General features: G+C 30.6%; 2 protein-coding genes across 2 annotated transcripts; both read right to left on the reverse strand.

Moving 5' to 3' along the window:
- Window positions 1-970: 970 nt before the first annotated feature.
- Window positions 971-2,384, reverse strand: LOC107409462 (borneol dehydrogenase, mitochondrial-like). The gene is made up of 3 exons (XM_016016902.4): window positions 2,247-2,384; window positions 1,862-2,133; window positions 971-1,557 (listed from the first exon to the last, which is right to left on the reverse strand). Exons 1-3 carry the CDS (start codon window positions 2,285-2,287, stop codon window positions 1,043-1,045), a joined length of 828 nt encoding a protein of 275 aa, XP_015872388.3. The 5' UTR covers window positions 2,288-2,384; the 3' UTR covers window positions 971-1,042.
- A 4,583-nt stretch (window positions 2,385-6,967) lies between these two features.
- On the reverse strand, window positions 6,968-10,362 carry LOC107409729 (NAC domain-containing protein 40). The gene is made up of 4 exons (XM_016017159.3): window positions 9,808-10,362; window positions 8,685-8,938; window positions 7,722-8,006; window positions 6,968-7,465 (listed from the first exon to the last, which is right to left on the reverse strand). Exons 1-4 carry the CDS (start codon window positions 10,007-10,009, stop codon window positions 7,013-7,015), a joined length of 1,194 nt encoding a protein of 397 aa, XP_015872645.1. The 5' UTR covers window positions 10,010-10,362; the 3' UTR covers window positions 6,968-7,012.
- Between the last annotated feature and the right edge of the window lie 570 nt (window positions 10,363-10,932).

Below are 10,932 nucleotides of genomic sequence, written 5' to 3' on the forward strand. Positions count from 1 at the left end.
TAATAAGTATAAAATATTTTAGATTAAATAGTAAAAAAATTATGGTGTTAAAATGTTTTAGATAAATATTATATTATATTAAATGATTATGATTTCAAAGAGAAAAATAAAAAATTATGTATGAGTGCCAAAAAGAATTAAAAAACAAATATGTAACAAAAAAAGAAAAAAAGAAAAAAAGAAAGAGTAGATAGGTGACGGGTGGGCTGCGGGACTCTGGCTTTGAAGAGATCGGACCGGCCAAGGTGCATAGATTTGATATGGGCATAAAGCCGAAAATGGAAAATGAAAGTAATAAAAAAAAAATAAAAAACCAAAAATAAAAAAATACCCTCGTGGCTCCGTCTAGAAAAGAACACAACCGAGGAAGTCAATTATTACTCTGCAACTGTAGCTACCAGATAAAGCGACCACCATTATTATTATTATTATTATTATTATTTCAAGACAACTAATTTTAAATTGTAAAGGGAGAGAAAACCTCCATTTTATTGAATATATAAGGCTCAATTTATTGTAAAATGTAAATAAATTTAAAATTATAACTAAATAAAAATAAATAATAACATATTATGCGATCGAGTTTTTTGTAAGCTAATTTCGAACGTTTCATATTAGTAATTAGATTACATGTGAAGTTGGCCTAATAGCCATACATTTTAGGTCATTTAAAAAAAAATATTGAAATGTTGACAGAAAATAAAAAAAATACTAGTAATTGGGTAATTTATTGACTCCAAAAGGTTGCGAACTATTATTTTTTTGTTTCTTTCTTTGTTTTTTTTTTTTTTTTTTTTGAAGTGACCTAATTAAATTATATTGTTTCCTATCTACTTCAATTGATCTGCATTGAAACCACATCCACTGAAAAAATAAATAAATAAATAACTAAAAAAGAGGAAAGAAAAGAAAAAATAAAACAGAAAAAGAAATCCATCATTATAATTCCAAAGCGTTAGATGATATATGGTTTTCATAACCAAGACATCCAATATCCAAAGTACAAGTTTATTTTTGGACAAAAAAGTAGTTTGCGAAAGTACTAGTGATTGAAAATACAACAACCATTGTTTAAAATACTAAACCCTCCATCGATCACAAGATTAAGGCCATTGACATATCTGGACTCATCACTGGCCAAGAAAAGGACAGCGGCGGCCAAATCTACCCCCTCAAGATAACGAAGGCCTTTCATATTGGAATACATAGTGTAATTTCCATCTTCATCCACCTGAAAGTATGGCTTTGATAAAGGAGTCATAACCCCGTACGGCGACACACAGTTTACACGAATACCATGTCGTCCAAGCTCCACTGCGGTGTTCTTCATGAGCCCCACCAAGGCGTGCTTAGAGCTGGTGTAGCCATGCGTTGAAACCCCGCCCACCACCGTACAAACGCTGGCTGTTGATATTATGCTGCCTTGTCCAGCTGGGATCATAACGCGAGCTGCATGTTTTGTCCCCAGAAATGCACCCACCAGATTGACACCAATCACCTTCTCGAATTCCGCCTTGTCGTTGTCAACAATGTTGGGTTTGAGTGCGTCCAATATACCTACACATTTTTTTATTTTTTTTAAGTTTTTGGACAAAATTAAGTTGTAAAATTTAAAAAAAGAAGAGAGAAATAATTAGCTACAATAATGTAGTATGAAAGAACCAATATCTATAGAGGTTTGGGAAACTATATGTGCAACTTTAGAAAAAACAACAATATTTCTAACAAGTATTGGGCTATATATAGTTAAACACTGCACATGTTTGAACTTGTCATATATATATATATATATATATATTATAAAAAAACAGTAGACTGATTTTGTAACCAGGACCAATTATATACATATATGTATGTATACCTGCATTGTTGAACATAATATCGAGCTTTCCATACTTGGAAATGGCAGTGTTGACCGCATTTTCTACGTGTTGTTCGTTTGTAACATCACAGTGGACGTAGGAAGTCGTATTGGATGACATAGCATTGTTGAGTTGTTTACAAACAGAATGGCCAAGCTCATCTTGAATGGCTGCGATTACGACTTTGGCTCCATGGTTGGAGAAAAGTCTTGAGGTGGACTCTCCAATGCCGCTTGCCCCACAGGTGATCACTGCCACCTTTCCTTCAAGCCTAGCTTCAGCATATCCATGAATTAATGTTTTTGGCAAAATTGGGTTTGCGTTTTTCCTATGAGCAGAAAAAAATTAATTATGACTGCAAATTCTGCACATATATACATATACCTTGTTGCAGCAGCCGACACAAATGCAGAGAAACTTCGCATGGTGGATGTATGTCTTCGGTTCAATACATGAAGGCTGTGTGCTAAAATACACAGACACACAGACACACACACACACACACACACACATATATATATATATATATATATATTTATATATAGCTTATGGAACATCAGCTTACCCAATAAAAACTAAATAAGAACAAAAAATTTCATATGGGCCGCTTTGACTTGTATTAAAATTGCAATTATTATTGACTTCGTCAATAAACAGTTTATTAAGCTTAAAATATATTTCTTTTTGCTACCACATAAGTCTGAAATTACTTCAAACTTTTATTCTAAAACGCGTAATATATTCATCGAAAAAAATATTTTTGATGTCCTAAATACATATACATCATGCTTTTCATAATTTTAGAAAACATTGATTGTGTCGTAATATATATTTATCTTATGGTCATGATGTATGATAGATGATGTATAGATCATTGGCACAAATTTAACTTTCCGTACACAAAGTTTAGCAAAAATGTGAATATTTTATAGAATCTAGCTCATATAACAATATTTTGAACTTTTTAAAATAATCAAATTAATTTATTATCAACTTGAAAAGTTAAAAACATCCTTGCATAAGCACTATTGCATATCCATATATATCATATATGCAACTATGCAAGGCAACATCTTCCTTCACCATATTCCACTTCTTATGACAATATTAATTAGACGTAGCTGTCCTATATGCATTTTTCTATAATTAATTAACTGGTCCAAAATCATGAATACTTCCGCGTATGATTCAAGTAATTGCCACCCACCACGAGAAAGATAGTGAATTCATGCCATGTATTAAGTATAATTTGAGCTTTCAAAGTAGCTAGATCCAATAATGGAGTAGATATGGAGGAAATTTTCAATACACAATTTTTATTCACTCACGGAATCTAATCTAATTTGTTAATTATATGCACCATCAATCAAAGCATAGGATACGGCTAAAAACAAAAAATACAAATCAATAAAAAGTTCAAATCCTAATAATACCCCTATATTCTATCCATTAGCTCAATTATTGCTCAATCTAATACACAATAAAAATAATATTAAGATAATAAAACATTTATTAAACTTATTTATCAAATAATATATATAAATATGATTATTTTATATGTTTATATAATTTAAATATAAATAAATAATTTTTTTAAAAAAAATTAATTAATTATCATTACATTATTTAATAAATAAATTTAATAAATATTTACGTGTTTTATGTATAGCAATTTGTTATCCAACAGCGTAGAGCTACATACCTACATGCTGTGTATATATGGGTGGCGGCTACAAAACTATAGTTGACGTGACTGCCCATATCACGTGGGATACTTTAATTAGTTTTATGTATTTATTTTAGACGGAAAAATCTACTTGGTTTGAAGCGCCGGCCACATGCTCATCTAATCTAATTAATTTCATTAGGAACCAACTCTAATATTTTCTGGTTGATTAATATGTAATACTCTTTAAGATCATATGTTAATTTCTATTCATATATATGGTGCACATAACAGAATTTTGATGCCCTACATCAGCTAAATTAATACTACTACCTAAGAAAAACAGTTGAGCAACTTTTGTCTTCGATCTTAGTAGAGAAATTTTGAATCCTGATTGTACTTAAACATAGAATATATATTTCTTTCCATTGCCTACTCCTTTTCTGTTTTTTTTTTTTTTTTTTTTTTTTTTTTTTTTTTTTTTTTGGCAACGAAATATATATATATATATATATATATCAATTCATTCTAGTAGTGTAGAAAACGAACAACACGTATGTCAAATTACATGTTTTTTTTCCAGATGATAGATTTTCTTATTATAGCTAGCACATGGTAATATATGGTTTAAATGAAACTGATAATTCTATTGAAGTGTTTTTTTTTTTTTTTTGGATTATTATTCATTTTTATCATTTCACCACTCAAATTTTTGCCGCAAACACGCCTTAGTGGTGATGCTTATAATTAATCAAAAAGTTACTGGATTTTGGCCATATACCTAAAGCAAGCAATTGTTTTCTTACTTTTTTCCTTTTTTTTTTTTTTCTTTGGACGAAAGTAGTTATTTTCTTACACATATATATAAGTATAGATATACAAAATTTGCTACAATTGACATCTGTCCTCCATCTTAGGAGGTATATTCAATTTAGAATTTGAAATATTTTAAAATTTTTTAAAAATTTAGAGGTATTCAATTTAGATTTTAAAAGAATTCATACAAGTCTAATGATATTCAATTCAGATTTTGATAGATTTTATAAAAGTCCATTAAAATCTAGATATATTCAATTAGAATTTTATAGAAATCTTTTAAAATCTGGTGGTATTCAAAAAATTATTAATTTTAAAAGATTTTAAAAAATGATGAATTTTAATGGATTTGAAAGGATTTGGATTTTAATGGATTTGAAAATATTTTAGCAGTGAATTTGTAAAGAAAATTATCAATATAAAATCCAGCGTTAAACCTAAAGATTTCGTTGGATTCTTATAAAATCTTTATGGAGTCTGTACAATTCTATAACAATCTCTCAAATCCTTTAAAATCTATAATTCATTTTAAATCTATCAAATTTTAAATTAAATACACCCCTTAATGTGGATGTTTTACAATAAATAATATGTTACGTAACATATTACATAATATTATTTCTCACAACATATTACATATTAAATTTGAAATGCCTATGTTATAGTGGGAGATAGACTCCCATTTTAAACAAATTTTTTGTGTATAATTATCTTCATTTTTATTTTATTATTATTGTTTTCTACCTTGAAGGCTTTCAATAAAATTAAGTATATATTATGCACTTATTGAATCCAGCTACTTAAGATATAATCTTAAAAATTATACATTGAAAACATAAATTTCATATGTAGATTAATATTGGTAATGGTCGAGTTGGAGACTCGAGAGAGCATATTGTTTAGACACAAATCTGATCTATGAATTTTAATACAAATATTAGAATTTTCCTTAAAAATTGCTTGTAAAATAATAAAAAACATGAAAAATTTTAGAATATTAATGTAGCACTGACCAAACATACTCCAACGTTATAGTCAGCATGGTGTTTGTGAAGTTGATGCTTAATGTAAAATGTTGTATATATACCTTGATCTAGTTGATAGATAAGCTTTTATGAAGTGTGTTTAAACTACATATTTTAACCCTAATATACTAAACCATAAAGATATTATTTCATTCAATTAAGAAAAGTATTTTTAACTCAATATTTTTCTTTCCCTCTTTATTACTTTTGTCAAGGCAAGATGATTTTTCTTTAATTTAATTATTTGATATTGAAGGCTTCAATCATATCCCGATTTGGAATGTATAATTTACCATGCAAAGGAAACCAATCTAATCATCACATACATGTGGTGAAGCCGAATTTATCAATACTGGTTGGAATACTTTATCTATCTGTTGGAATACTTTATCTGATAAGGTCTATTCACCATGAAATTATTGACCCCTTAAATAACTATACATAGGTTGAATAAGATATGGGCCGAATATTACATGAGTTGGAATAGGTTCATAAATTGGAATAGCCTAATTATTAAGCCTACCCCATTATGAACATGGCATACAAATTGATATAACATCAGCAAGGTCGGAATGGAGATTCTAATCCAACCAATTAATGAGCTTAATTGATACACCCCCAACCGAATAGATAGAGTAATCTGAATAAAATTCTTTTAAAGCTAAGAAAATTTTCTAATATTCATTCTTTCTTTAATATGTACATTTTATCCCATATACATATATTGTTATATTTGATCTCAAATAATATTTTATGGAAAGAATGCTGATATGAAGAGAAGACCAAGTCTTCTTTAATATATACGTTAAATATATCATGTTGGCTAAATAACAATTTTTGCTAGAAAAGTCATTTGTGAATGATCGTCTGTGAACTTACATGTCAAATGGTATTAAAATGGTTATCATTACAAGATTCATTTTTTAAGTTTTTAAATAAAAAATAATAAAATTAAATACTTTAATTAAAAATGTCACATAGAATGATAATGTCACTAACAATAGCAATTAACAAAACTCTTTTTGTTATAGTTTCCTAGTCAATGTATATTAGCTTAATTTTAGCATTAGTATATATATATATATATATATATTAGCGTATAAATTGGTTTTTAATGTTTATTTTTCCTAGTTTCTCGGTTCAACAGTATCAGCTCTTCCATTCCAAATAATTGCTTTATTTGGATTATTTTTATTCTTTTAAAAAGTTCACTTTATTGTTTTTTGTTATTTTAATTCTTTCGAATTTTGATTACTAATTTAACCGAAATTTATGTAACAGTAGGCCAGATCTAACAAAACATATGTTTATATAAATTTATAAAAATATATATATATATATATATATATTTAACGTTTGCATAGTTTTTTGCTGACATCAAGAAAAATATTAGAACAAAATAGTTGTTTATATATATTTATATATATAAACCGTTGATAACACATTAAAATTAACATCAAATGCAATATTTTGGAAAGTAATTTTTGTTGGGCCAATGGCTTCACTATGACATATATTTTGGAATGACTAATGGCAATTCTGTGAAAGCATGCCAAATCTTAAAGATATGAACATATGCATTTAGATTTGCAACAATCTCAACGGAATAGGTATAATACTAATGTTCAATAACAGAAACCTTGTTACAAAGTGTTATTTGTGATACGCTTGACATGTCGAAAACCTCCAAACAAAGACAAAAACAAAACCATTAAAGTCATGAAAACAAAAACTACAAACAATAAGTTAAAATTGACTGTCACCCTAGCAGAGGAAATGCTCTTAGGAGATTGTTTTAATGAATTTGAACAACCGATTTTCCTAATTAAGTAATCATTATTGCTGGTTTCCAATGATGACCTTCGATCACCGCCTTGTTTTGCTGCTTGCTTCCCGAGTCTGAGTCTTCGTTTTGCAGTACCTTGAAAAGGAGTAGTCTGTGATGGAGTAGCTTGAGCAGGCAGTTCACATTTTTGTTCAGCCTCTGCATTGTTGGCAACTAATGGAAACATGTTGGGAGTAGTAGATATAGATGATTCGTCGAGTTTGATGATATCATCATTCAATATGTCTGCATAAAAATCTTCTTCATAATCCTGCAATTTATTATAGAAATGGATCAGAACATAGAATTACATCGGAGAAGTTCAGTTCAAAATTTTCTGATGTCTACGGAACATTATTTCTCAAAAACCATTAACTATGGCATGATAAAGGTAATTATTAGATATTAACTGAAATCTGCAACTCTAAGATTCCACAATTTGTACTCGAGAATACCAATTGATGTTCCAAATGGTTACTTTTTTCATTTTTCTAAATTTTTTATGGCCACTGTCATACTCAACATACCTTCTGATGGCCAGAAGATTCAGGCTGTGTAACCTCTGTGGTACATTTTTGATTGGATTCAGATGCAGAATCAATTTGCTCAATAGAGTATGAATCATAGCTGCTACTACACTTCTTTGAATGATCCTCAACTGTCTTATCCCCTTGTTCAATACCAACTCCGGAAACAGCACAGTTACTATTTTGCCTAGGTGATAACTGCTGTTGACTTGAAGAAGCCAGGTTTGTTGTGTCATTTTGACGGAATTCACTGTTCTTTCGAAGGCGGCAAATGACCATAGAATCCTTTAACAACAGAAAGAGTACAGAGATATTTATGTAAAGTTACAAGGGAGTAGGAAAGAAGCATACGTTTCAGAAGGTGAGTATAACGTATTTAGATCATCAGGGCACAACAAATTCTCCATGGTAAAATGGAGAGTTGTGGAATATACAAGCAACTTGATTTTCAATGATGTGACAATTCATTAGAAATTAAAAGAAGAAAAATTAAGGGCCAAAGCTCTAGCAGCATATGTTCATTCAATAAATGATAACAAGTTTAAGATCATCGAGTCTAGGATCTTGTCCAAAGGGAGGGTTATTAGGTTGTTTCTTTCCCTGATGGTCATTTGGCTAGTTTTGAAGTTTCTATCCATAAAAAGATGAAACGGGAAAAATCCCTGAATCAAGCTAGAGATGATATCGATGCTGGTATATAGAAATAGCACGTCTACATGATTCAACTGCCTATAACCTTTTCCCATATTCTGTTCACGTGGACTTACTACACTCAAGTTCCTCATATCTAATAACCCCATTCATCGTCTACCCTCCATCATTGAACCTACTCTTTAAACAAATGAAAATGAGTTATAATAAAAACAGCACCGAGCATGAAATGAAATCAGGGACTAAAGAGAAAACTTCATACCACATACTTAGCATAAATATCGAATACTTTAGTGAACTAACAAAAATCACCTGGGATTTCTCATTCATGCAGTATTCATGCATAATCCATTCTGTTCTTTCCCCTTTTGGGGCACGACCAATGTGGAAAACAAGTGTCCTCTTGGTACCAATAAAATTTGAACCAGACTTTACGTTTCGTTCTTTCCCAGTGGCTTTCCAATAACCCAATTCAGTTGCCCTCCTACTTTGTGAGCCATTTGGATACTTCCTTCCACGTGGAGAAAAGAAGAACCATTCATTCTCTGATCGAATGACAGATTTGGCTGGTCACAAATACACCAGCACTAATCAGATGCCAAACCCAGCAAAAAGAATTAGAAACTTGACAGTATTGAACCATAATTGACTGACGTGCCACTGGACAATAATATGTACAAGTAAACCGGCACTACGAAAGCAAGTCTAAAACCCAGCAACGGCTAATTAACTTCTAGAGAGGATTGCAAAAGACGGACTTAGGTGTATATTTGAACAACTTGTAGAAATAACTGAACCAGAATTAAGTGTACAGGTATCAACCTCTCTTCCCTCCCAACATATTTAAAAAATTTCTAGGATCTCTAGGAGGGTCTAACCATAGAACCATAAGAAGCCCAAATGGCAACTTCATCTAATGGTAGTGTAAACTATTTAAGCCTAATATCGAATCTCAACCTCTTAGCCAAGTAGGAAAAGTGATAATTCCTTCATGTGATAAAGTTAAATATATATATATATATATATATATATAATTCAAATATGCAACTTCATATGACTTAAATATGTATGTCCATAAAAATAAGTTATAAATAATTTTCAAAGGTTTGCTCATTCTAGCTAATTAAAAAATCCCAGAGCACGTCGTTAATACAAAGACGTATAAATACACAACGCATCAAGTATACCAAGATTAGGAATAATTGGGTTCATGTTACTAAACTCTTTTATTGACTTCAAGACTAAATTAAGCTCACCAAAATTTAGGACAACAAGATTTAAAAAGAGAAAAAAGGGAAATTTTTTCTTGATTTAACAAAAAAGAAAAAAAGAAAAAAAAAAAGAAGTTCCTTTGGGCTTACCCCAGTTGTAACTTGTTGAAAGGGAATAAGTTAGCAAACAGAAAAAAAAAAGAAACGAAAAGAGGAAAACCAACCTGGTAAGTCCCAAGGCTCGTGTTTCCAAATCTCAATCTCGGATATGACCTCAACACACTTATGATCACCCTCAATCTTCTTCTTGAGGTAATAAGAAATGAGCTCCTCGTCAGTTGGCGAAAACCTAAACCCAGGAAACATGGTCGGCGCCACTATCGAAATCTGCGGCTCTCCCGACGCCGATCCCCCACCCATGTCCATTTTCCCTTTCCTCAAACGACGGCGCTTTTGGCTATTGTCTTAGCCGCTAGCACTAGTTTATTTTTATTTTTATTTATATATTTATGGACGATACAAAGAAATAAACAAAAGGGCAAGTAAGAGAATCAGGCAGCAGAGAGAATAAAGAGAATTAGAGTTGGGTGGGTGGCCTGTTTGTTTGCTGGGATTTTAGGGTGGTAAAGAAGAAAAAGGGAATAAAAAGAGAAATCTGAAATTTGTGTGCCGAGGAATAATAACATTGTTTGCAGCTGAGAGAAACTCAAACAAGAATTAAAAAAAAAAAAAGGAAAACCTTTTTGTGTTGTTTAATAATATATGCTTTTCTTTTCTTTATCCCTGCCTATGCGTGTCCTAAGATTGCCAACCACCTTATTGAAGGGAAGGCCATGCCCACATGGCTTGCTTTACACGTGTCTCAATGTCCCTTTGCCGACTTGGCATTAGATCTCAACACTTCACACTCCTCCTGCATCCCAATTCCAATCGGGTCGCTGTCGCCATCCAATCCAAATATCATAAATTTTAGGATTTTTTCGGAAAGCAGTCATTCTGGTTTTTAAAAAAATAATAAATTTTTTTAAAAAAAATTAATTATTTTAAATTAAAAATATCTTTAATAAAATTGAAAATTACGCAATAGATTTTTTTTTTATTTTTTTCTTTTTCTTTCTACATATCTATTCATGTAAGGATTTCTTTAACTAGATTTGGCAATTTGGATCATGACACAGCGATACGATTCGAAAACGACATGGAATAAATGGGTTTGGGTTTATTATAAATGAGTTTGAATCATAATCGGATCAACCTGTTTAACACGATTATTAACCGTGTCATTTTCAGGTTGACCTGTTTAACTCGAAATTGACCCGTTATAATCCATTTATTAAACGTGTCAGTTT

The sequence above is a fragment of the Ziziphus jujuba genome, chromosome 10, assembly GCF_031755915.1.
Source record: "Ziziphus jujuba cultivar Dongzao chromosome 10, ASM3175591v1".
Lineage (NCBI taxonomy): Eukaryota > Viridiplantae > Streptophyta > Magnoliopsida > Rosales > Rhamnaceae > Ziziphus > Ziziphus jujuba.